General features: G+C 45.7%; 1 protein-coding gene and 1 non-coding gene across 2 annotated transcripts in view; one reads left to right on the top strand and one right to left on the bottom strand.

Moving 5' to 3' along the window:
- The window catches only part of LOC144174467 (protein arginine N-methyltransferase 9-like), a 34,582-nt gene extending 22,487 nt beyond the window's left edge, over positions 1–12,095 (bottom strand). Inside the window, exons 1-7 of the mRNA XM_077703184.1 lie at positions 11,796–12,095; positions 11,571–11,697; positions 10,553–10,789; positions 6,011–6,178; positions 5,838–5,942; positions 1,664–1,747; positions 327–498 (exon numbers count right to left, since the gene is read on the bottom strand). Of these exons, the coding sequence (XP_077559310.1) occupies positions 327–498; positions 1,664–1,747; positions 5,838–5,942; positions 6,011–6,178; positions 10,553–10,789; positions 11,571–11,697; positions 11,796–11,964 (1,062 nt within the window). The 5' untranslated portion in view covers positions 11,965–12,095. The remainder of the gene's footprint in view (positions 1–326; positions 499–1,663; positions 1,748–5,837; positions 5,943–6,010; positions 6,179–10,552; positions 10,790–11,570; positions 11,698–11,795) is intronic.
- Positions 12,096–12,279: 184 nt separating this feature from the next.
- On the top strand, positions 12,280–12,361 carry Trnal-uag (transfer RNA leucine (anticodon UAG)). The gene has a single exon. It is a non-coding gene; the product is annotated as a tRNA-Leu (tRNA).
- The last annotated feature ends 15,072 nt before the right edge of the window (positions 12,362–27,433 follow it).

Below are 27,433 nucleotides of genomic sequence, written 5' to 3'. Positions count from 1 at the left end.
TTCTATAAACCACTTTGTAGACTAAAATAAGAGACAGCTACTAGTTTTTTCCCTCGGCATAAAACGTCAAGATGTAAATTAAAACAAAATGCAAATAATTAATTTCAGAAACTGGAAAAAAATGTGAATTAATTAATTTCAGAAACTTGAAAATACCTGCCACATTCTTGTAAAATTACCCAAAATTAAAACATTACCTCTAACACTAGGACCTAAATATCTTGAGGTACTCTTAGTTCAATTGCTGGCGATTGAAAATGACCTATGCGAAAGACTGCACGTGCACCACCACTTGTACGATGCAGTCATCACCACAGCCAACCAACCTGGTGGTTGTTGAAGTCCACTGAAAGCAGGCGAAAAGGTTCACACAGCCTGCAGAAGCCGTGCTTCACTTGGCTCATCTTCTCCGAGTTATACGGCTCTTCGTCGCTGCACACGGCATTCAGCTCGACGTCGCTCAGACCCAGGTCGCCGTCCAGTATGGCCCTGCTGACTCTGAAACGAGGAGCAGGGCAAGAGCACGAGACTCCATAGCGTCGCTGAACAGATATCTTAAGATGCATTATGGGGAAGCTGTGCTCCGCATGTAATGTAAAAATGGTGATACAGTTAAACCTCGTTAATTCGAACTCGAAGGGTACCATAAAATTATTCAAATTAAGCGGAGTTCGAATTGGCCGGCGGGAGTAAGAATGAATGGACATCGCGCCACACTGCGCGGGCAGAACACAAAGAAGCCACCTATGGACTCGTTATCCAGAATTAGGCGCTATTACACGTTTGTGGCAGGTTTGTGACACGTTTGTGGCAGGAGCAATGGCGCCGACGGTGCAGCGCCCGCTGCGAAAGCGAAATAAGCTGTCGTGGCAGCGTAGTGTGCACGCTACGCTGTCGTTTTTTTTTTTTGTTTTGTTGTTTGGCATGTCTAGTAAATTTGGTTTGGTTTGGATTTGCAACACATTGTAATCCCACTTGGCCGACCTCTTCTGCGAGGAGCGATGGAAACCAAACGATCTCAGTTTGAATTAACCGTTCTGGACACCGACGCGTCCGAATTATTGGGAGCCTTCTCTCATTGAAAATATACAGGGCTATGCCGGGACCAGGACATCAGTTCGAATTAACCACAAGTTCGTATTAACCGAGCTCGAATTAACAATCTTTGCTGTACTGACCGCTACAAGTAGAAAGGGAAGAAAGTCGCATGTAACCATAAATATTGTTAATGCTTTCAACTCTTTAAAACTCTGCTCCTTAATGACAAAAGTGCATGATACCATAGTGTCCGCATCCGCCCATTAATTCTTTCTTTTTTTCTTTTTGCAAACTGGTTTTTCAATTCACACTTATTCAAACCTAAGCCTTTTTGGATTACAAAGCTGGCGCACTGCCTCTTAAAAAAAAGAAAACTGCTAGAAAGTGCAATTACAAGCTAAAAGAAAGAAAATAAAATGATTGCACTCAGCAACCAACTCATTAAAGCAGCAACTACCTATGCAAGTCATTACTGGTATAACATGTAGAGTGAAAACAGCCAACAAAAAAAAAAAGGAAATGCGTAAAATAGCTTTTTCGGAAAAAATTCCTTTAACCAAGACAAACAACACCATGTGCACTGCACCATCATGCACCTTGCCCACGAAGGCGATCTTCCACCCACCTCTGGCCACTTCGTATCCACTTGCTCTCGATGAGGCAAGCAAAGACTTCAGCCTTTTCAGGGATCACAGCAGCAGCGGGTTGCCTGTTTTGGACAAAGGAGGAACAGAGCACTGGGCAAAGGCAAACATCCAGGATATTAAAAAAAAAAAAAAAAAGGAAGGAAGTTATAAGCCATTCCACTCTGTGAAGCTGGATGACCAGTCAAGATTTTTAGCACATCAAATAGAGGTGACACAGAATTTAGGTGAAAGGTGTGAGAAATTTTATTTTTCTTGAGCACTCAAGGCAGTCGTCCCTAAGAAACACATGCATACACACACATGCACACTTTTATTTCGACTCTACCGACCTTGACTTTGGCCCCTATTGGCAACTAATTAATCTACTTAAAGGGGCCCTGAAAGGCATTTTGAGCACACTAAATGAAGTAGCGCAATCGTTAGATTGGGTCGTCAAGGTCATCTGGGCCAAGTATTACTCTTTTACGCGCAGCGGAAAGCTCACACTTTTGTTGCAAAGTTTGTCGCTGTTTTCTCACCCTTTCCTTCGTGTTTTTGGACGCCGCCATCTTCACATGTCTACATCATCGATTCCCAGATGTTCGTCATGAGCTAGACATCCTGCTATTGGGCGGCTTTTTCACGCACTTCCGGCAAAGAGATGAGTCGTCTGCTCAGCGTCGACTCGCCGGCTGATCTGCCAGCGTAGTGCCGGAGTGCTTGGACATTTTACGACAAACGACACAAGTGTAAACAAACGCTTATCCGTTCGTATTGAATGCAACACGGCCATAACACGACATTGATATTCTCTTACCGGAGTACGTTCCATAAAGAAAGCGTTGAAGCTCCGTGGCACTTCTTTCGTGCAATCGCAGAGAACGCCCTGAGCCGAATGCCCGGGTTTGACGGATACATTTTTTTCCACTTCAAAACAATCCAGAGATGCGTTTCAAACGAATACAACGTCACAACATGCGTTGCAAATCTGAACCACGATTGACAGACGATGGGTTGCCTCCTCCTGCCCGTCGTAAATTCGGCACTCACCTCGCGCGCGGTTTGCGGGGACGAACAGCAAGTCACTTAACTCTGGCGCGCAAGCCGAGATGGCTTTTAGCCACGCACACTGCACATACCCCATGCGAGGTTGAGTCGTACGTCGCTCGAGAAAGATAATCCAGACCATGGGAAGCACTATCCACCCGCAGAAGCACAACGTCGCATTTCATCGCGAAACAAAGGCGTCCACAACACACACACCATCGCCTCCTGTAATGCCAAACGCATCTCACACTTCCTAATGAGAGTGAGTGGTACGCCTGCAGTGCCCACATGTCGCGAGATGGGGCCCCAAGCTGAACCGGGATCACGCAACCGTAACTGACTTCTGGGGCGGTTTGTGCCTTGTTGCCAAGGCAACCGATGTTTGAGATCGTCAAAGAAAGGCGCTCGCTCCAGCGCTAGAAAGCTCAGAGCCGCGCCGGAGCATGTTTTGCCAACGTTGCCGCTCTCCACCACGCGTCGCCCCAAGCTGAACTGGTCTAAGGTCCCTGAAATAATTTTAGGGACCTTAAACTGGTCACATGATTGAAGCGTTTTGTATCTGTATCGGTTTAAAATGCCTTTTTCACATGGCGCCGGCAGGAATTACCACCACCGCAAAATAAGACCCGGCACCAGCGGGGCCACATCTGATACGGCGCCTTTTGGATAAACAGTGCGCGGTGCATGAAAGGGACCGAGCGCACGATCCACCCCGAGCGGCTGCGAGTTCGCCGCCGATTAAAAGTCACGTGCTGCACTGCAGCAACGCACACCGCGAAAGGGCAAGGCCAGGCCACCGCACACATGCGGCCAGATTTTTCGTTCGCTTATCCATCCTTGAGCGGAGTGCGGAATTCATGGTGTCAACAAAGCTTGCCCGTAGCAGACGGCAGTCGGAGGAGCGTAATGCGGAAGTACGTCAACGCTGACTAGCGCAGCATCATGGGAGGGAGTGCTCGCGCGCCGTCAACAGTTGAAAAGAGGAGGAAACGCGGCGCGACGATAATGCGCGGTTTTTGATTTACGATTTCTCAGCTAATACTCATCGCTTTAACAAAATTCTTGCGGGAGGAGATTGCTAATACATTGTCTTATTTGGTTACATGTACATCCATGCATCGGCGGAAGGTATTTCAGGACCCCTTTAAAATGTATATCCAAATGATTAGAGGTGTAAGTTCGAAGTCCAAGCCATGTTTTGATCGGAGTGCAGCTTTAATGGCGACTGCGAGCTAACAGTGCACACACAGGGACGTTCGCTTTACAATGACCCATGCTATAGAATGCGCCACGCTTCAAAGACATGAGCAACCTCAGGAGTTCTCGTTTCTGGACACAAAAAATAAATGAAACCCAGCCGTACAAGCTTAGCTTCAAAAAATTTCCGACACTGACCTGGAATCAAACGTTTGTGCAGTGAAGCTGTTACTGGGATAATTAAAAGCGTTTTCTTCTTGTTCCACATCTTGGGCCCAAATTGGCAGGTCTTGCCAGGCCTGATGTTTCTGTTCAGCTTCTTGGGCGAGAATCGTTTCATCGGCATGACCCCACTGCACCGACAGACATTTCTGTTCCCACACCACTCATTATAATCATGACGCCCCTCAGAAGTCCTAACTGTACACAGCCCACCTACAGCCTAACCACAACAAAATTAGATTGAACATATGCAACTACTGCTCTTTCCTGAACAGCTGCATGACTTGTGTCCTACTGCACTCACATTTATACAGTTACCATCGGGCAATATCATCATAGTTCTTAGTCTACATGGCCAGCATTTCACGAAGTTGAAGCTCCCTGAAAAGTGCGTAGCCCAACCCGACGACAAAAAGCAGCCTACACGCGCACTCAGCCAGTTCCAAACAAGGATGATCTTGTTGCCTACATTTTTCGTGTCTATGACAAGGGCATGAAAAACGCCAGCAAACGTGATACTAACACCTTACTGCGCAAAGAAAGAAAACAGAAAAATCTGAAGCAATCACTCCTGGTGTTACCATAACCAGCACCAGCTGTAGGACGATTCGAGTGCAAGAATTTTTTCATAACAGTGGGCTTAGTCACACAGGCCTCGAGAACCCAATTTCGGCTTTTGTAAAGTTGACCTTCAAAGGCAGGAGTTTTGGAGACGTCTATGTATTGTGTTTTCGCGCATATAGCCCGCCCCTGCACCCTCACTTTCAGCCCACCGGAAAAGAAAAAAAAAAAATCGTCGCACATTGCCCGCACATTTGCTACGCGAAAGGCTAAACCAAGGCTACTGCTCAAGCAACACATCACGTACTATGTAGACAGAAAAATCCTATATTTAGCAAGTAGAATACACTGACTGCAAGGCAAAAGTGACAATTTAATCAGTGTCACTGCTCTCGCTAGAGCTATCTATCACTCACTGTTGTACACAAGGTCATCTTCATGGCACAACGCGCAGTGCAGCTTCACGGAAAGACATTGCTGTGAAGCTTCACTAAAGGAAAAACCCCACGTATTATCTGTACCCCTACTTTGCCATCAAAATTGTCGCATTTTTGGTGCGGGTTATAAGCGCAAAAATACAGTAGTTCATTTTCCTGAGCACCCGCCACGGTGGCTTAGTGGCTAAGGCGTTGTGGTGCTGAGCACGAGGTCGCGGGTTCGATTCCCGGCCGTGACGGCCGTTTTTCTGATGGAGGCAAAAAGCAAAAACGCTTGTGTGTAGATTTCGGCGCACGTTAAAGATCCCCAAGTGGTCAAAACTAATCCGGGGCCCTCCACTACGGCGCGCCTCATCGCCTGCGTTGCGTCGGCGCGTTAAACCTTAAAATCAATCAATTCAATCTCTGATAAAGAAAAAAAAAACATGACCACTTGCAATATGTTAGCTCCACATTAGCTGTAAAAGAGTGCTTCTTCTCACCTAAATATATTTGATGATTAATTTTGAAGCGGAATCTTTTTGTGGCAGGTTAGGCTCCAGGAATTAATAACAGGTAAAGCTGTGCCACAAAAATTGCCAAACATCTCGTATTTGGCAAATAAACGTTCGAAATGATGCCTTCATTCGTTTCGGCCATTGCAGCAGTTCACTCTTACCCCAAAAGGCCTTTGTAGAAAGCAGGCACACGGTACAAAATGAGTGCCTACCGTGATTCCTTGTCCAAGAGGTGTTCCCAGGCATGGTCCAAGCTCTTCAAGACGTGCTCTCCAAACAAGCCAGAATCAAACGTTTCCGTAACAATGAGAGTAACGCTACAAAGAAAAGAAATATGGTTAGTACGCAAACATGGCAGAAGGCGAGTGAAAGCACTACAACGTACCGTTCGTCGAGGTCGCCAGGAACGGTGAGGTCAGTGGAATGCTTGTTAATTATGCGAGCCTGCGAGGCAACATTGTTCTCCTCGAAAACGGTGTGCGCCATTTCACACGACGTGGGGGACACTTCGCAAGAGTATACTTTGTCCGCGCCAGCAGAAAGGGCCAACAAGCTGCGAGAAACACCAAATGAGAAGTGCTTTGTTCAGAATTATTCTCAAGCACAAAGTGGAGATTACCTCATTCAAACAACAAAACGCTGCTTGAAATATTCTCTACATGCACCCAGTAAAGTGGCAAGCATTAAAGGCCAACTGCGCTCAAAATTTCGACCACTGGAAAACACTATTTCCGTATAGTCTGCTGAAAAAGAAAGCAAGATGCAAAATACAACAGCTGAAATACGCGTGTGGACACCACAAGCGATCAGCAAAAAGCAGCAATTTTGAAACCGAAATCGAGAAGAGCGTGGCCATTGATTTGATGTTGCAGTCATCCAGTGAGCAACCGAATGGTCAGCAGCTCGGGAGCAAGCCTGTGCACAAGCTCTATGCACGCACGGGGCAGAAAATGGGTGAAACGTTTGCAGCAGAGCTCGATTGGTTCCCCAGCTGCATGGCAGGCCAGAGGAAGAAGCCCCCGCCGGCTGGAGCGTCACAGGTGCGTCATGGCTGTTTACGCGATCCGCCGGCAGGTGAAGCGTGGTCTGCGGCGGAGCTTTTTCAAACGCTTCTGACTGATTAACGAGGTGTTTCACGAGGCTACCACTCGTGTCCCAGCTGATTTGGTGGTACTTACTACACATTACAAATAAATTTGGTCGAGGTGAAATTTGAGTGCAGTTGGCCTTTAAAGTGAGACTTCTAAGTTTCAATCAACTAAGAAGAAAGTCTGGAAGCAAAACTTGAAAGACTGATTTCTTTCATCAATGGCCGTCAAACATTGCCGACATTAGCCTGCAGTCACAGCAACATTTTATGCGTTTCCTCCAACACAGACGTCGTCGCTTCAATTTTGTAAATGCTTTCGCTACTGGCCTGTTAAGCATGCTGTGATGAGGTTCAGTTCCACACTCCTCCTGTTTTTACTTGAAAATCAAGGACTGGTGCCTTACTCAAGCATATTTATTGTGACCACGCACTATCCCCTCATCAGTATCAGTAAGCTGGGCTCGTTAAATATCGTGAAAAATTCCAAATCCTAGCAGCAATACATACTTTACTGCAACCAACCCAGCTGCATTTATAGATCCAGCCCTGCGCTACCATACCTACTGTATGTCTTCACCGAATGCCCCATTGCGTGTGAACATGCAAGTAGTGGCCTATATATCCGCCCAAGCAACGTTCAAAATGGCATTCAGTCCACACACCCTTATAATGCTAAGCAATAGATATTGCACAGGTGTCTGAAAGCCCACAGTGCGCTCCAGGACACATTCTTCAACATATAAAGATACCTGTACCTGTGTTAAGTACACTGGTCAACATAAGTAGTTATATCTTGGTTCGAGCCATGTAATGTTTCTAATCGGAATATGGTCTGTATAAAGCATTTGCATCAGGGGCCACAATGAACACAATCAAGGATGTTCATAATTACAGGAAGTGGCACAATACACACTTCTGCTTGGAAGCCTAGTTTAGTTTAAAATACAGTCAAGCTAAAGGCACAGAAATTTTTTTTTGGATAGTAACTAACATTTGAACAAGTAGAGGTCCATTTGATAGTAGTAAAGCATACAAAAGACCCAATATCAGAAACATATATGGGATAAAGTAAGCCCTACTGCATGTTCTTGGGAGTGCGATGTCAATAATTATGTGCTGTGCATGCACGGCATTTGCAATGAACCGTTGAAGATGGGAACCTCGAGAAGCAGGCACATACTTTCGGTAGCACTGACTGCTAAAGGTCACAAGCACTTCCCAAGAACAGCAACCCATACTCCATAGAAGCTCATGAGCCCATACCCCATAAATTAACGAGCCATTACTAGCTTACGGGTTTACGGGCTTATGGAGTGGTGACGAGCTGAACATTTGCATTCGGCTTTGGATTGCACGAAAACTCATTTGTGCTGAACGGGCAATCTTGTTTGAATGAGCCGTGGCACGCGCTTCAGGTTCAAATTAAGGAGTTTTTCTACATTCAAATACACTCACTTTGCTGGGACTACAGGGCCAGTTCGACTTATCCGTTGGTTCAAATTATGCAACTTCAAAAATACTCGACTGCATAACTTTTTTCAGGCACATCTCGTGTTGATTGCTTGGCTGTAGCACTTATTAAAATCCATGGCAGGGAATCAAAACGCACAGTGCCTGCACGTGTAATCATGCACTGCCAACACAAACGTTGAGCCTTATGCTTTGCTGCAAGCACAACAAGTGTGAGATTAAGCCCAGTTGTGAAGCGAGCAAGGCTATGGAGTAAGCTGAGGTGTTAAGTTCACAAGCACAAGGGAGGCCAGGCATGCCTAGTCAGCCAAACAGCAGATCCAATGGTACAAACCGAAACCCTGAATGGCAATGCACAGTTCGACTGAACGAGAGTGAATGACGTAAGCATGAGTAAGGAATTACAAACTGACTCCAAAATGTGAACCATAAGATTCTGAATATGCCATTCTTTTAAATACACTTTAAATTAATGTTGCATGTTTCAGTTACCTACCATAGTTAGGTACAGTTATTGCACTTTGCCAGTTAGTGCGGTTCATGACTATCCTTTTACCTTCAGGAACCAAAGTTTTAAAATGTGTCCATTCATGCTGACACTCAGCTGTTCAAGTTTGCATTCCCTGTTGGCTGCATTGGAAGCACAAATACCACAAACTGGCTAGCTCAGACTGTTTTGAGGTGATGTTACTGTGCTGATACAATTAAAGCTTTGGTAACATAAAGGAATAGAAAGTAGAGTACCCCAATTCGGTTACTTCAGTCTCTAACTCCAAGGCATCAAGAGTGAGTAGGACTTAGACACTGTACTTCATTTCACCGGCTTCATGCAGAGGTGTTGAAGCTTTGAGGCACACTGAAACATACACAATACATGAGTCTGTTTTCATAAACACCGAGACATGCTGGCTAGGTGTCTGTGAAAACAGACGACGTGGAGTAGTGGAGGAAGTCAGTGGGAAAGTTTGCCCATCCCCCTTAATGGAGCATCAGGCTCCTCTCTCCTCAGTGGCTGATCCCAGCAGTAAGCTCACCAGTGCTGCACAAGGTTAGTGAAACAAAGTGCAGGCAGTAATTTGGTTTGGACGGTTTTCCAGTCAACAGCTCAACTGAGTTCTTTCCCTCCACAAGCCACCAGTGTTTCAAAACTAATTTCGAAACAAGTGGTGTTTGCAAACAGCCACTGGAAAACACACAGAACAGAATTATTATCCATTCCTCCCAAGTAGCCAGAGGTGCAGTAAACTTCATCAGTTGATCTGGACTGCCAGCCGAATCTACCAAAAATGGAAAAACTAGATGTACAGGTGCCGTCAGAAGTAATTGGAGCTCGGGAGCTGTGGCCGAGCCCCATAGGAGCGCCGCGTGGCTGCACCGGCGGCAAACGAAAGGACGAGACCACGCATGCGCGCCTGGCGACGGCGGTAGCACACTTATACATCTGAAAACACTTCTTTTAACCTGGCTTCGAGAATTCTTCACAGCATACTGGTCTCAGCGATAGCGCTGATAGCAGACACACACCTAAAAGTATTTGAAGAAAAAAAAAAACTGTCACTGCAGATCCCTGTGAGAGTGCCACAGCTTATGCAGCTCGCGTGCACTGGAAGTGTGCCAAAGACCTTGTCAGATGTGTCTCTGCTATCAGCGCCATCGCCAAGACTAGTATGCTGCGAAGAATGCTCGAAACCGGGTTAAAAGAAGCGGTTTGAGATGTATAGGTGGGCTATCGCTGTCAGCAGGCGCGCATGTGTGTTCTCGTCCTTTCTATCGCATTAAAAAAAAAAAAAAATTGCCACCTGTGCAGCTACACGGCGCTCCTGTGCGGTTCAGCCACAGCTCCTGTGCTCCAATTACTTCTGACGGCACCTGTACAGCAACTGAATCCAAACTGACCAGCAAAAGGCAATCCGCCGCCTCTGATCCCAGCAAGATGAGTTCCCCACAGTGGAGCGAATCGATTCCAAGACCAGCAGCAAGCCAAGGCTAGCTCATCGCGGAGAACGAAAATTTGCCCGAAATAGACCAGTAAAATCCATCATTACAACCTGAACCAAAACAGATCCCACCAACAAGTCACTGCACATAACGCTAACACAATGGCTGTTATGAAACCACACACGATATCCCTACACCAACCCAAAGTAGTTTGCATTTGCGCAGCCTTCCCTTAAACTGCTGTGACCAGACATTAAGTTGTACGACCCACAGATAGGTTTCAATGCGCCTCCAAAGCCCACAAGTAACAGCACAAAAGACGTACACTTGGAGCTGGTGATCTTCATTTTTAGAATCCAGTTTTTGTTCACAAATATTTTTTCAACTGAAAGAAGAGCACTACAAGCATTAATTAAGTATGCCACAAACCTCAGTAGGCCAGTCCCAGCTCCAATGTCGAGGACGAGCTTGTGTCCGTCCCGGACAGCAGCTCCGATGGCTTCGTCGAATGCCTCGTTTCTCTGGGAGTCATTCAACATTCGGAAATGCCACCGCTCGAGAACTGACGTCTTGAGGCCGTCCAAGCTGAGTCGGGCTGCGGTGTAGTTTGGATTGATCTCCAGTGCTTTTCGTATGCTGCTCGCCGCTTCCTTCACGTGCCCGTGCCTGCAAGCATTTTGAAATTAATTGGTAGTGTCTATTATCACGGCAACCGTGAGAATTACTGTCAGGAATTTCTCACCGCAGTCGCCTCTCATTGGCTAAGCACGCTACCCGGAGATTCTATAGTAAAAATATTCCCAAAAAGCCATGTTTGCAGATGCCCCTGTAGCGCTGTGGTAAAGTACTTGGTTTTAAACGAGGCTTTTTTTTTTTTTTTTACCTTTCGGAATTTTTCAGTCATCGTGATTTTGTGAATGCTTTTTTTTTTTACTTTGGGTTTTTTCGACACACAGGACTTCTAGAATGGGTTGAATTACGTTTCATATAGGTTGTGTTCTGTGTCGTTGGGCTGGGTTAGATTAAGTTTGTTGCAGTTGGGCTGGATTTGAGTAGGTTACGATACGTTCGGTTAGGTTACGTTAGGCTCGGTGAGGTTATGTTGTTGTTGGGGGGTAATATTATTCAGAAAATTTTAGGCCAGCCAGCTTTTATAGAAACTGCCGTGAGGAAATTTTCACGGTTGCCGTGAGATTAGACGCAGCCAAATTAATTTCGTATGCAAATTTGGCTGGACACAGAAGACAGCTGCACGAAAAATGGTCATAACGGGACATGTAGTAACTGCTAAGTTGCAACAGTAGTGAACAAAAGCACGATGAAGTGCTGAACAAATTTAGGGTTCGTATGGAAAGTGCTGCGCGGGTGACTACATGACAAAAACTACGAAGACGCGGCAAGTCAATGAAGTCTGCCAGGCAGCACCAAGAAGACAAAAGAGACACACCTGAATAGCAACCGACCCAGTGAGTGATGCAGCTCTTCGCACGAGTAGTAAGCTTTTAAAAGCTCTTCGTAGCAGTCAAACAATTCTTTCCAACGTTCCTCCGCCTCTAGTTGTTCAGTGTGTTTGCCTGCATAAAGACGACGCTTGAGATGTAGCCTGTAGCGTATTTCTACAACACTTGAGAAAGGCTTACTGGATTGTTTATACCACAAATGATGCCCTCACCTACAGCAAGCAGAAATAACTCTTTCATGTCACTCTTAGCAGACGGCTGAATCTTGAACACGACGCAGAAATGCGCCAGCGCTCTGCCGAACCTTCCATTCTCGATGCACTCTTCTATTTGAGCGAGCGAGTACCGAAGCATTTTTTTCCTGCTTTCTAACAGAGACATCTTCGTGAACGTAGGCGCAACGTTCACGCGGAATGCAAGGGATTAAACCCAGTGCTTTCGCGAACGCACACTGCAAACACCGGCAGCTCACGTGGGCGACGTAAACAACCGGCAACCATTTTTGTATGCGTGAACCGCCTCTACCGACAAGGAACATTCTTTTTTTTCTGGGACATATGCTTCAAACACTTCACTGGTGTTTAGTTTAACCGTAAGACCACAACTTATTGGTCGTCCATAACAAACAAAAATTAAATTACAGAACGACTTTCTCGCCATGTTCCTAACCGCTGTGGAGTGTGGCGAATATCCGTCGGTAGCGTGGCCGAGTGGTCTAAGGCGCTGGTTTTAGGCACCAGTCTCTCAGGAGGCGTGGGTTCGAATCCCACCGCTGCCACAGGTGCTTTTGGGTTTAAACGTCCAACGCACCGTGTTTTGTTAGTGGGACTCATGTACATAGAGCGGTTAAATAGTTGGAAGTTTTATTTAGTTCCAAGAACATCTGAAATATTTTTTGGCCAGAACGCGCGACACGTTGTTTATGTGCGTAACAGTAGCACGGCGTAAGATAGGAATTTCTTTTTTGTATCTGCTAACCAAACTAGCCAGTTATCAGGAAGAGCGTGTCTAAAACCAAGATATTTAAATCGTTTAGAGTTGAGAACAATTAGTGTTAGCCGCCTACACAGCAGCTAACATTTTGCTTCACCGAGACTTTTTTTTTGTTGTTTTTCATAATTCATTGTGAAAAAGGGCAGGATTTACATCCATTTGAATTGTAATTATGATTTATCAAAGAAATAAAACAGCGCTCAGTGGCGGGCAGAACAAATAAAAAACCCGGTTGCTAAAGAAAAGATGCCATTAATTCTAGAATGATAGCAACATGCGACTCAACCCGAATTAAAATGTGTCCCGAGATTCCGATATATTGTGGCATCACATGATATTGAAATTTTGGCTGGTGGAAGACTTGCTTCACAATAACTAAGTAAATTGGTGATTTTTTTCTGCGTGTTTGTGAAATAACGTCGCGAGCAGGATAATTTTTTTTTCCCCCGTTCTGAGTGGGTTCGTGAAACGACAGTAGTTTCCTTAGCAGGGAAAAATCGAAAGACTTAGTACCGAAATTATATGCTACTATTTCCAATCATACTACGCATGTTCGGACATTGCTGCTCTTCCCAGGAACCTACAGTACTACTAAATTATAAGGCAATGTTTTGCTTCCAGCAGTTGTCCTCTTACTTAAATACTGACTTAATAAGACAACCTAGTACTATTCCTTAGCGCTTTATCGTAATTAGACGCCGGAAGTTCTATGACTAATGGCTTCCGCGTGATTGATTCCGCTTCCTGGAACTTGGTTGGTCGCTAAAAGTTGCTATGACTAATGGATTTTGCGCGGTTGATTCCGCCTGTGTGGAACAGCTGGTAGATTCGGAAGCCTTGAACGTCATCTCGTTTTTACTAACGACTTCCAGCAATGCGAGTTTCATTTTCACAGTAAAAAATGTATTTAAAGCCATAAATATGCAATAAAGGGGTTTTGAATAGCAAATGTAGAGCAAAGAACTCGTCTGGTGTGGGAGCTTTTTCTGATAAAGACGACACAACAAAATCGCCCGTGTGTCTATAGACTTCCGCGCACGTTAAAAATCGTTTGGTGACCAACACTAAACCGGAGCGCTCAAATAAACCACCCCTCATAACCCCGGTCTAAGTAATTTCGGACGCGTCAAACCCGGAAAAGTTGAATATTTTTATAGAACTAATGACAGCACAAAACCAATGTTTTCAAACGCGCGCAATTTCGAAAGGAATTCGGGCAAGTCCGCACTTTCGTCGTTACTGGTAAAAAGCGTATCAGTGTGTAATTACGAATGCCATCGTTGAGGCGTTTGGCGCGAGGACTTGCGTAGCACTTATACTTTGTCATGATGTCTGTACCTGTACTCTGGCGATTATCTTGAAGCGCAAACTATTGAGAAACACTTCCAAGCAAGTTTTGTTTCAGTTCGCCATTAAAGCAGAAAGGATTTGTTGATTTCTAAGCAACAAATCCTGTCCTGTCTTGTATACCGCCTTTGGTTTCTTGCGCTAAACTATTTTAAGAATCATGAACTAACTAGCCCCCCAACAAGTTTTGTTAAATTATCTGTCACTTTCTGAGGGCTTCTTTGTATCCGTTCCCCCGTGCTAATAGCGCATGTCGGTCTTGTCTCCTTTCTTGTGTACCGTATTTGGTTTTTTGCGCTAAACATTTTTAAGAATCATGAACCAACTAGCCCCCCAACAAGTTTTGTTAAATGGCACTACGGTTACATTTTTTTCTTGATCAGGAATTAGTGCTAATCGTTATGTATTCGGCGCCATCTCACTTTTACAGATTAACTTTTAAGATAGCAGATTCGTTCAGTGATCATGGATATGGAAAATTTTCAGTGGGGACCCTCTTTAATTAAATTCATAAGAGTTGCTCGAACGGTAAATATTTATTTATTTATTTATTTATTTATTTATTTATTTATTTATTTATTTATTTATTTATTTATTTATTTATTTATTTATTTATTTATTTATTTATTTATTTATTTATTCTCAGGCCCGTAGCATTACAGAGAGGAGCGGGTGTACAAAGTTTGTGGAAACCAAAAAGCAGCATATAAGAAATACAAACATACAATGGCAGTCCCAAAAGTAAATGAACTATAACAATGCGGAAACAATAAGCAAGATACAGTAGGCAAGATACAGGGCAGTTACAACGGCAGATTCACAAAAAAATATCAATACTCAGCATGGTTGCATCAACGAAACACACGCACAAAATAATCGAACAAAAACATAAAAGACCATGTAGTTATATTGGGAAGACTTCCATCAAATGATTAGCAAGCGCATTTTTAAACAACGTGATGATAGCGGCAACAGAGGCTGGAAGGTGGTTCCACTCGCTTGCAGTCTTCGGAATGAATGATTCGAAATACAGATTGGTGCGGGCGCTGGGAACGCCTACTTTGAACTGATGATCGTTGCGAGATGATATGACGGAGGGGGTACAATGGAAAATTTTACGTAAAAGGCAAAGGCGAGAGATTTTACGGCGCAGTGAAAGGGCAAGTAAGTGAAGATTAGTTTTCATCGTGGTAACACTGGCCGTACGAAAAAAGTTCGACAAGATAAAACGAGCGGAACGATTCTGTATCGCCTCGATGCTGTCAATGAGGCAGTTAGTATGAGGATCCCAAATCGATGACACGTATTCAAGCTTAGGTCTTACCAGTGTTTGATAAAGTAAAAGCTTGAGGTTAGTCGGAGCTAAAGAAAATTTTCAGTGTAAGTAACCTAAAGTGCGACTTGCGTTATTTGTAATGTATTCGACATGTGTATTCCAAGAAAGATTGTTAGAAATATACACGCCAAGGTACTTGTAGGACGAAATGTGATTGAGGTGGCTTTTATTAAGTGTGTAGTCACATGGTACACCATGAGAAGTGGAACGTGAAATCCGCATTGCATTACATTTGGTAACGTTTAATCTTATTAGCCACGTGTCGCACCATGATGAAATGTGATCCAGGTCAGTCGGAAGGGCAAGGTGATCTGCGTTAGTCCAAATTTCACGGTAAATCACACAATCGTCTGCAAATAGTTTAATGGACGATGTAATGGCATTAGGTAAGTCGTTAATGTAAATAAGAAATAGTAAGGGACCAAGGACTGAACCTTGTGGCACGCCGAAGTTACAGGGCTAGCCGGGGAACTGTAGTCGTTAGCTGTTACAAACTGGGTGCGGTTTGACAAAAAACATTCAATTCACTTCAAGACGTTAGAATCAATGTTTAGTGCGTTTAGTTTTCGGAGAAGTAACTTGTGGCAGACGGTATCAAATGCTTTTGCGAAATCTATGAAGATACAATCGACAGTGGACGAGCGATCAGCGACTGGAAATAAATCGTTAGTGAAGGCAAGAAGCTGTGTCTCGCATGAATATGATTTCCTAAATGCGTGCTGGTGAAGACTAAAAAAGGAGTTACCTTCAAGAAAGCTTACGACGTGAGTATAAATGACATGTTCGAGAAGTTTGCATGGTACCCTCGTTAATGAAATGGGCGATAATTTCCGGTATTATGAACGTCACCTGACTCTAACAAGGGAACCACCTTCCCCACCTTCCAGTCGTCCGGGAGAACACCCTCTTCTAATAAATAGCCGGAAATGTCCGGCTTTACCTGAAAACGAAGGGCCCTGCAAGCACGTATGGGACACAAACTAATTTTCTACCTTCAATGTAAACTCTGCTCAATAACATTGTGAAACAATCCATAAATTTTGAGCTATTTGTTAAGGAACTAGTGTGATGTCTTGAAATTCTTAACACGCTTTTGCCACAAATCCCGCAAAACCAGCTGCTCAAGTGTATGGTGTCATTTTCAGATAGGCCTTATTTTCAGTGCGCGCCTTTACTACTTCTGTGCGAATAACCATCTTATAAAAATATGGCCTCGCTGCAATGATCACTTTTTTAATGATGGGATCTATAGAGGTATGCCGCAGGGTTTGGTCCTGGGTCTTTAATGACTTGTGAATGCTTGAATGTGGGGGCTAGTTGGTTGAAGCGCCTTTCAATGAAGCGCGTTTCGAAGTCGAAGCGCTTTTCACTGTCGAAGCGCTTTTACCATGTTTCATCCCCGATTATGCCTCTGCAGTAGTAAAGCAACCAATTTTTTCTCAACAATGTGGACTAGAAACTCGTTCTTCCCCAATCAGCTGGACTTACATTAGCCCAGAGATAATATCGGCCTAGTCCCGTTTTGTTTGCACAAAAGAAACGCGTAGTAAATGCCGCACAAGCAAAAGTAATTCCAGCACGAGAAAGACAGATTATGTTTTTTCCATGTGCACTGTCGAAGCGCTTTCGGCAGCTAGCTGTTTTTAAAGCGAAGCTTGCTGTGTGTCTTTGATGGTGTACGTCGAACCACAGACGCGCTGCAGGAAAGCCAGCTTTTCTACCAATGATGATGATCGCGGGGGAAGTTAAAGAAAAAAGCACTTCCATGGTCGGAATTGAACCTGGGTCTCTCGCGTTATGAAGCCGACGTCTATCCGATTTAGATTTCGGAGAGGATTGCATGAACGTGCAAAATTAGAAAAATCATGCACCCCTCCGTCTAACGATGATGAAATTCGAACGGGGAGCTTTGTTCGTTCGAAATCAAAAGGTGAAGAGTGAAAGTCAAAGGTAAACGATTTAAAGTACAAACAATTTGCAAGTCAAAGGCCAAAATCACAAGACAACCAAGGAATTCCTCACGAGAAAGCTTTGCGTTCAACTTTCGTCGTCGTTGTCGCAAGGAGGTGTACATGATTTTTCTTAACTCACGTCCACCACAGATACCGTCATCGCATTCACACTCCGTGCACGTGATATGAAATGAATTCAGTCAGCCGAAGTACGCATGCCAAACAAACTGCGACATATATATATAATTGAAAATGTCCAGCGGTAAGGAGTCAATCTCGACCGCTTTCGCAAAATAAAATCTTGCGTGCGCCCGTCACCCAAAATGGAACTCCAGGCAGGGCGAAGTCAAATACGATTTTCTTCTTTAAGTTAAAACGTCGAGCAACTTCGAGGCGATTTGTTTAGTCTTCAGCGTCATGTATAAAAAACGCGTGCTCCCACATCATACACCCTGACCGCTATTCCGTTAAAGTAACGTGTGCAATTAGTATTCTTAGAATACTATTATATTTAAAAACTCAAGAAGACCAAAAGCACCCTCGTGTGCATCCTTGTAGCTGCCCGATTTCATTAATTTCTTATCTTTGATTCATTCTCTTTGCATTTGCAAATTTAATTGTTGGCTGGCTTTATTTTATTTTCTTGTTTGTTCCTTCTTTACCGTTTCCTACTGCTGCTTCTACTTACTTCCGTAATATTTTGTGCTTGTTGCCAATTGTTACCATACGAAATCTCTGAATTTCAGTATTCCGCCCTTTAACGCACTATGGGCTAATCTAGATTTGGTAGTAAATTGGGTGTTTTTACGGATTATCAAACTAGGCCATAGCCAGATTAGCCTTCCTGCCTTTCTTTTACCATTTTCCCTTCCTTCCTTCGATATATGTTCAGCCCCTAGCTTCTCCTTCTTCTTCTTCAGCGGTTCCCCTACGGGAAGATGATGACGGTCGTTGAACGCGAAGCTATCTCGTGATGGATTCTTTGATTGGCCAATCCCTAGGGGCATCCTGCCACAATCATCATGAGAGGCGCTGCGGACGGGGCACGGACGCGGGACCTGATATTAAACATGGATCAAAATCTCGATACACGGACGTTCTCGATTTCCATCTACTTCAGAAAAACGGTCGTGGGGAAGGGAGATGGAGGCCACTTCTGGTCAGCAGCAAACGGCTCAGCCACTCAGCAGCTCCACCTGCGGCCACACTTGTCAAGTATTAACAAGTTGCAGGTGTCGGACCTTTTAAACAAATTATGAAATGCAAAAAGTTTGCACACATCGGGTGTGAGCTTTCGCTGTTGCGCAGTGGAGCACTCCTGCAGCCTGATTGCTCCAATAAAGTCGCAGCTAGGGAAGGGCAAAGTCGCTTTAAATCCCCTGCAAGCTGCCGAGAAGGACGTTTCGTCTGGTCAGCTTGCACTACGCTCGCACTTCCAGCAGCAACAGATCATTGCTACATTGGTGTTAATTCATTACCCCTGTTGTTATATAGAGCGTGATAATGTTGAATTGTCTGGAGGGGAACGTTCGCGAGCGGGTACGAAGTTAATGGTACGTGAAAGAAAAAAAGGCCTGAATTGCATTGACTGAATATCAACAACGGAGGGTCGAACCGTTTTGGCATGAACCGGTAACCGTTATCACTTTTTTTCGGTTCAGTTCCAGTTCAAGTTCAGCGTGCTAAAAAAATAACGGTTCGGGTTCGGGTTCAGTTCAGGCAAAAATACCGTTTCAGTTCCGGTTTTCGGTTCGGTTCCGTTCCGGTTCGACACCCTGCCGCAATGGAGTTCCAACAAGAGCACCAACGCACAGCCAAACTGCTGGCCCTAGATAAACAATTGTGTCGTGCATTCCTATGACTGGAGTTGCAGAAATTTTAGAGCCTTTTGTGGGCTAAGTTCAACACGAAAATTTTTGTTCTGTCTGTATGTCGGTCTGTTTGCCTTTCTGTCCCTGTATTCACCCATCAGACCAAAAGATAGTATATTAATTCTTGAACGACCAGTTTATATAGGCAAAACTTTTCCAAACCACTAGATCTAGAAATACACTACATACTTGTCAACATCGTTCAGTAAAAAAAGAGCATTAGGCAAACATCAATACGTAAGGGGTATTTGCAGTGTTCTTTAATTGAAAAATGCATGGCTGCTTGATTTTTTATTGAAAAAAAAACTGTGGTTGATTGCTCTGTCATAGGAATCGGTAAAACGCGAAAGTGAAATGGGCAGCGAAATCTGCAGTTGAGCATGATTTGCCGATCGGCGGCTGTCTTGTGGGTGTGCTTGACGAGCGACGTCCTGCTGGCGGGTCGCTTCTGCAAAGGTGTACTGGCGTCATTTCCGTGACTGATATGACGTCAGTTAAATATTGGTGTATCCCGGCATAAAACACTTTCGTGCTAAAATATAAAACCCGAAAACGAAAAACGCTAAGTATATAACGTACTCTTTAGTATAAAGGTTGCTTCCCCGCAAGAAGACCTTGTGTGCAGGGGTGCACCCTTTACAGGCCGCTGGAAATACACTTCGTTGTACGCTTCGTTGTACTGGCGCTTCGTTGTACTGGCGCTTCGAAATACGCTTCGTTGTACTGGCGTCACTTCCGTGACGGATATGACGTCAGTGATATCTTCGGGTATCCCGGAATAAAACAATTTCGTGTTAACAAAAAATACGCTTAAAATAAAAAATACGCGTTGAAAAGAATGTTTTGACTCAAAAACAAAAAGCGATCGCGCCCGACCCTGTAACCCCTGGCGGCACTCCAAGGAGTCCAACGAACGCGCTATCCACGAAAGGTTGCAGTGGCGCGCAAGCAGTCGAAAGCCGTAAATTTGAATTGCCTTGAGCAAACCTACACTGGGCCTCCTCGATTATCAGTCCCGGATCGTCCGCGGACTGCCTGAGACGCGATCCGGTGCTCGATTTTCACATGTATTCCTATGGGACTTCCGGTCCCGCGGACCGTCCAGGACTGGCAAATCGAGGAGGCCCACTGTCGCGGAGGAGCGTGGGAGAAGCAAGGCTGAAATGGAGGAGCGTGGGATGTGGGCGAGAAAGAAACGAGAGGCAGCATTGGTAGCACACGTCCACTTTCTTTTAGTGCAACGAGCCTCTCAGTTGCGCCGATCCGTACACCTCGCATAGTTCGGTGCCCTCGTTCCCTTGAAGACGATGACGACCGTCTCTCCGATTCTCTTGGCTCCTAACGACAGCGGGCTGCGTCGGTAGACCACCATTTCATAGAAGTCGTCGGTGGTTTCGTTTTTCGGGATTCACCTGATGATTCCCTTCACCGTGTCGTGCGGGCGGTTCTGTAGGCCCGCACCTCATACTTCTGTCCTCTCACTGCGGTCTCCTTGACTTGGCTGTAGCGGCTGGCTCTCTCTTCTTCTGCCGCGCAGATCGCGTCGATGTTCCGCGCTGCGCGTTTACGCACGGGATGTATTCGTATTCGGCTTCCTTGGCGGTCCCCGCCGCCACGTGAACGGCCGCGGCCACTTCGACCAGGAGTAACTTGGCCACGTTGATTCCGCCTGTCGGCATCATGGCGATCTGATATTATCCTTCGGTAATGCTGGCATTCTCGCCGGTTGGTGGCTGATGATCTCGTTCTTCTTGCAATAATCGCCGCTTTCTTATTCGCGGGAGCGTTCTCATCTGTTCTCGGCGGGGTGTCTCGTTGCTGACTATGGATGAGTCGGCAGCCCGTAACTTTCCATCCTTCCTCTTTCATTGTCTCCGGCGAAATGTCTTCGGCGAAACGAAGGCTGAAGTGGGCTCTGTGCAAATAAAGCACTTATATACTTTGCTTCGCGTTTGATTTGGTCTTCTGCTGACGAGCGCCGTATATATACGCCGGGTAAATGGTTCTCAGAGACTTATACGGCGCTCGTCGAGTTTAGCTAAGTGAGACGAACGCAGCTCTGCTGTTATATCAGGCTTGCACCGTTCTGCGAGCTGGCTTTGATTTCTTTGTTATATTGCAGGCCCATTCAGGTACAGAGCTGGTTTTTTTGATATAAGGTTATCCGTATACAAATGTCTAAAAGTAGTTTCAGGGTTCAGCTGTAACCAACCGCTATGAAGCGAATCTGGGTTTGTAAGTTAGGTGTTTTTACGGATTCCTCAATACATGTTCGGCCCGTTGATATACGAAATTGCTTTTCAGTTGCTCACGACTGTTGCCCGAATAAATGCTCCGAAACTGATTTCACAATTTTGCTTACAGTGAAAATGACTATACGTTGCGATATCAACGTCCCAAGTACTGTAACTAGAGAGTTAAAATTTCCGGAACATGCAGTGCTATTTTGACGCATACAGCGCTCAATAAAACTGCATTTTGCACCAAGATATATTTCCTTCGGAAAACATTGATTACCTGTCAAACGTGTTCAGATGACAAACCGCAGTGCCTAGCCATGTCCCTCAATATGGGTTACATGCGTTGATATACAGTGAAACCTCGTTATAACGAAGTCGAGGGAGCGGAGTTATTATTTCGTTATAAGCAATAGTTCGTTATAGCCAATGTCAATTTCTACCGACGATTTACATGCAAGAGAGGATCTATACTCACCACCGGAACTCACAGCAGCTCGCAAAAACAAGAAAAACAAGCGAAAAATACAGCAAAGAATAGTTACTTTATTCGCGTCAAGTGGTTCACCCATGATCATTCGACAGCACGCGAGCTGGCGGCTCACTTCGCAGAGAAAAAGCCATTGAGAGATTTTTGCCGCGTCTTCTTTAGGCGAATCCTGGCTAGCGCGAGTTTTGAATTACACCGCTTCCGTGATGAGACGTAAACCGTCGCGCGCTATAACTAATTGGTCTGAAATGTACGAAAATGCTTTGTATTTGCTCGTTGCGGAAAAAAAAAGGTTCGTTATTCCCATTGCTAGGAAAGTTCAGCTTCGTTAAAACGACGTCTTAGAGTCTATGGGAATTTCCATGGGAATTACGATTGCTTCATTATATCTGTTATGGAACGGGACGCAGACGCGAGGCCATGGCTGAGCCAGACCGAGGTTTATTACCTTATTTCTCTAGCCCCTGATCGCGATGATAGTACGCGGTCGTCTTCCTCTTCTTCCATGATTCCGCAACATACTCCCACCCCCGACGGTGGCGCTAGGGGTGGGGAAGTGCAGAGCAGATTAGTCTAGGCTTGCCGTAGATTAGTCCAATGTCATTCCTGTGGAGTCTGGAGGTGGTAGATGCCTTTCTGCTTTATCCTCCATCGATGCTTTGAGGCACGATGCCTTCTTCTTGACACTTTCTTGGCTAAGACGGGGCGCGAAGCTTTTAGATGCGACGCATCTCTTGCTCTGGGGCATGTCCCTCCGCCGTCGGCGTCGGCGTCCGCACACCACCTGCGCATGCACAACTCTCCCCCGTTCTTCTCTCCGACAGCTGTGCGCAACGCTCTCTCCGTCGCGTTAGCATAACAACAACAGCTGCGCGCGCGCTTCGCTCCGCTCGCGTCTGCTCCGGTGCGCAAGTGCGCGCATGCGCGCCTCTCCTCCGCTGTCTCCTCTCCTTCAGGCGCTGTGAATATAAAGCGGGTAGCGCGCTGCGGCGGTTCAGTCAGCGCTCGCTCTCGTTCGACTCCGCGTGACTTGCTTGACGACTTCCTGCTTGGCTTGATTCTTCCGATGAAGACGTGATGGAAGCGACGGTCCCTTCAGCGAGTGGGCTGACACAATCCAATAGCAGCGTCAGCGCAAACGCTCAAGGCAACGTTACGACCACCGAATACAAGGCTGCGCACCCGCATGTGATGGGAATGCATCATACGCGTTCACAACACGTTTCACCCGATTTGGAGAATCAACCCAATGGAAACGCCAATTGAACCCCCCGATGCGTCGCATCACATCAGGGTTCCCTCGCGGAAAGATGGGCGTAATATTCTTGAATGAGACTGTCTTTTGAATGAGGCAGTGAAGTTGCTCCATGAGTGAGCGTGGATAAATCGTATTCAAAATCGAGCCTGAATCTTCTGGTCAGTAGTTCCCTGTTCTCTTCCTGTTTGCTTTCGAAGTTTCATTCTGGGTACGGGCTGAGTATTTCCTACTCGCGTCGGAACCGTTGTCATGGAACTGGAGTTTCTTGCTTGTAGTCGAACGGACGCTTCCCCTTCACGTGCTTGAATTTGCGTGTTCCGAAATTTGTTTGCGAGCCACTCGTTTTGTAACTGCGATGCACGAATGAATGCCTTGCTGCCGTTGCACGTGGGATCACTTCTAGGTTGTTCATCTGTTGTCTTTATCTGAGTGTTGCCCTTACGGGTTGGCTTCTTGGGTTTGGCCGCGGGCGCACCCGAGTCTGAGATGGTATCGTCATCGCTTCGGCGAAATGCCACGGCGCCGGCTGCTTGGTCGAACTTGGTCTTGCTGCTACATCTCGCGGCCTGGTTCACCGACGACGTTACAAATGTAGGGGCGCTGTGCTGCTCCGTGTTCTCTTCCGCTGAACACGACGAACTCGCGGTTTCGGAAGCAGCCCTTGTTGCGAATGGGAGTGCTACCGCGTCCCTTTTCAGGGAGGTGCCCCTTCTGAAAGGATGCTGCGTCGGTTGAGGTGGCGACAAAGTCTTCGTCGCGGTGAACGACGTCCTCAACGTTGCCTGAGAAATTCGTTCCTTTAACGAAACCTTCGTGCGACTTATCGCGTATGAATACTCTTTGCCTTCTTCTAAGTCTGCCACAAAACTGTCAAAGTCGAGAAGGCTCTGGATATGACCGTCCAGCTTTCGAAGTTAGTCTTGTTTTTGTTCTGCCGTACGGTGCAAATCGATGAGCATACTTATATTCGATGGTGACGATTCCAAGACCCGAATGGTGTTGGCTAGTTCCGTTATGTCCGCCCGGAGGATGACCCGCGAACTGATAAGTTGTTCCACGACCTGCCTGTCATCTAAACCAGAGAGCGCAGCGAAGCAAGGGTATGGACTGTCCGATGGGTGGGGTTCATCTCCGGGTTCTAGGTGGGGGGTCTGTGTCCAGCACGCAGCCATGGCAGGCACCGTTCAAGGGTGAGGCCTCCGAAATGAGAAGATCCGACGTACCTGAGGCCACGCACTACCTTGAAGGCGCTGTGCCGTGAAGTCCGCTGGTCCGTCGTTCCCGGGTTTCACGGCACCAGAAATGTTTCAGAAATGTTATGGAACGGGACGCAGACGCGAGGCCATGGCTGAGCCGGCCCGACGTTTATTAGCTTCTTTCTCTAGCCCCTGATCGCGATGATAGTACGCGGTCGTCTTCGTCTTCTTCCATATTTCCGCAACAATATCCATTAGTTCGTTATATCCAGTTTCGTTATAATGGTGTTTTACTGTATTAGAACTGTATGACAAACCCGGGCATCACCAGCGTTTACTGCTACACATACATACATACATACATACATACATACGTACATACGTACGTACGTACGTACATACATACATACATACATACATACATACATACATACATACATACATACATACATACATACATACATACATACATACATACATACATACATACATACATACATACATACATACATACATACATACATACATACATACATACATACATACATACATACATACATACATACATACATACATGAGGCATTTCATTATTGATACATTTAGTAATTTATATTGTTAACCCAGAAATCGAGATAATCAAGAGCGAGATCAACTGCATTAGGTACGAAATTCAGTCGAAAAAGCATATCAATGCAAACAACAAGGTAAGAGTGGACAAGTCGCTCCCACGTAATCCAGCTGCTCGACCTTGATCCGCTAGGACACGAAAAAGAAGGCAGTCCAGCGGGGTCGCCGACTCGCAGCGAAAGGGTCGGTTCGCCGCCTTGAAAACATCTGAGGCACACGCCGCACTTTGTTCCACTTATCGGGCTTGTGGACGCTGAAAAGCTGCACGCCGGTCACCGTGTCAGGGGAGGCAAGGGGATCTACATTACCCCCTAGACGCTACCACCAGAGTGTGTCTCGCGCGCAGAAGCCACGGAGGTCGAAGAGCGAGAGACCACGGAGCACTGCAGCGGCATCAGTAGCCAGGGTGAACCGATTGAAGAGCTGGTTGAGGCCGTGACGAACATGAGGGACAAGCTCGCGAAGCTCCGAATACGTCCGCCGAAGAGAGTCCTTCTTGACGGACCCCGTGGAACCTTCAGGACCCTCATGGTTCGGGCTTGAGCCGCGCAGACCAGCTCCACGTTCCTCATACTCACGGGGCCGCAGCTTGATGTCGTGTTCATCGGTGAAGGGGCCTTGTTGGTCCGAGACGCGTTCACGCTTACCAGGAGGCGGGCGCCGGTGAATGTATTCATTGATGAAGTGGACGTTATCGGCTCCAAGTGTTTCGAATCGGACAAGGCAGGCGTCCATCGTGGCAACAGTCACGAGCAAGAATAATAATATGATGATGATGACGAGGATGACGATGATGATGATGATTTCCTCAACGATTGAGACGTACCCACAAGCCAGAGCTCTGTGCCCACAAGCGGGTTCAGCAATTCCCACAAAACTGAACTCCATGCGATTTACCCTTCCCCATTCTCCCCTACATGGCCACGGAAAAAAAAGAATTCGGGCATGGCTCAACAAAGGTTGGCTGCTCCTGCTGGAGCTCGTCCACATTCTTTGTGATTGTTTTCGCCGCAATTTATTTATTTATTTATTTATTTATTTATTTATTTATTTATTTATTTATTTATTTATTTATTTATTTATTTATTTCACAGTTACCGCCGTACATTTGACGGCGTAGGCACGTGAAAATAACTCGTAAGTGATACATGCGCACGCAACAACAATAAAGAAAAAAGAAAAAAAAACGGCACTGATAATTTTTCATACTTATTCTCCTTTAAAAAAATATCACTGTGCCCGTAGCTATGTACAATGCGCAACACCCTTGTATATAACACTGAGTTTGACCTGAAGTGGTTATTTCTCAAAACTGCGTACTCAAACTTGTCACAAATAACGTTGAGGTCAAAATATATGGTCAATACTTCAGAATGACACAATAGGAGGAAGTATGAGGGCATATCGATACGAGGGCATTTTAATTGGACATTGGACAAAGTCAGCCCTGTAGTGGCTGGTAACTCCACCTCTTGTATGTGTACATATTTGCAATGTTGAGATGTAATCTGTTGTGAATTGTCAAAGACAGGCAACAAATACAAAAAAAAAACGGCTCAGTATGTCTCACTGCCTCCCCCTCACACTTTCGCCAGTGCCCCAACTATGTTCGTGGCTCATCCGAATAACGTGGCATTTGCGCGGGAGGTTCAAACACGATTTGCAACAACATGCTCCGCGGCAGCCAAGCGCTGAGAGATTACGGCAGAGTAGAGCGCGCCGCCGTGCATGCGATCGCTGATCACGTGATCACCTCCTGACACGCAGCAAGTATGCACCGTGACCGAGAAGACTGCAGTTCGCGCTTCGCACCAAATTTCGCATGACAGAGTATTGTAATCATTATGCGATTTTTTGTTTAACAAACGTAACAAACAACGTTACGGGCAAATTACATGGAAATGCGGTCGAGCAGACGAAGGGAGGTGCACATACATTGTATTAAAGTCCGGGAAAACACACACAAGCGTTCATATTAGGGAGCGAGTCAAGAGTCAAGAGATTGTGTTAAGGGATCATACACAATATCTACAAAGGCCACCCTTTTACGGAAATAATGCTTATTTGATCGCGGTGACCAGGAAGTCTGTCACAGAGCAGGCACTGCCCGAGTCTGTGAACACCAATAAAAAAAAAAGTTATCATGGTGTGGTTTTCAAGGACAGCTTAACAGCGAAAATCGTAGTGAGAATGGAAGAATATCTGGGTCGTTCCTCGGTGCTCTTTGAAACTTCAACGTCACAGAAAAAGACAGCATCCCTACAATCTACGAAACACTAATTCGTTGTCTCTGCGTGGGTGTCACCAGAGGGAGCACTTCACCGACCCCGCTACAAAAAAAAAAAAAAAAAGAAGAAAAACGAGCCTGTTTGCTTATGTCAACAGAGAGTGCACCGGTATGTAGTTTAACAACCGTAAGTGCACACGTATACCCACTTTACTGCGGTTGTCCTGGTAGCGGCACAGGAGGTATGGCAAACGATATGAAAAAGAGGAAGAAGCTAAAAATAGTTATCAAAAAGAGACTGGTTTCGGGAAAGAGT

Source organism: Haemaphysalis longicornis, unplaced genomic scaffold (genome assembly GCF_048455015.1).
Source record: "Haemaphysalis longicornis isolate Haplotype H1 unplaced genomic scaffold, Haemaphysalis longicornis Haplotype H1 scaffold_3, whole genome shotgun sequence".
NCBI lineage: Eukaryota > Metazoa > Arthropoda > Arachnida > Ixodida > Ixodidae > Haemaphysalis > Haemaphysalis longicornis.
Note: the sequence above shows the minus strand (reverse complement) of the source record. Positions and strands in the feature narration are given on the sequence as shown.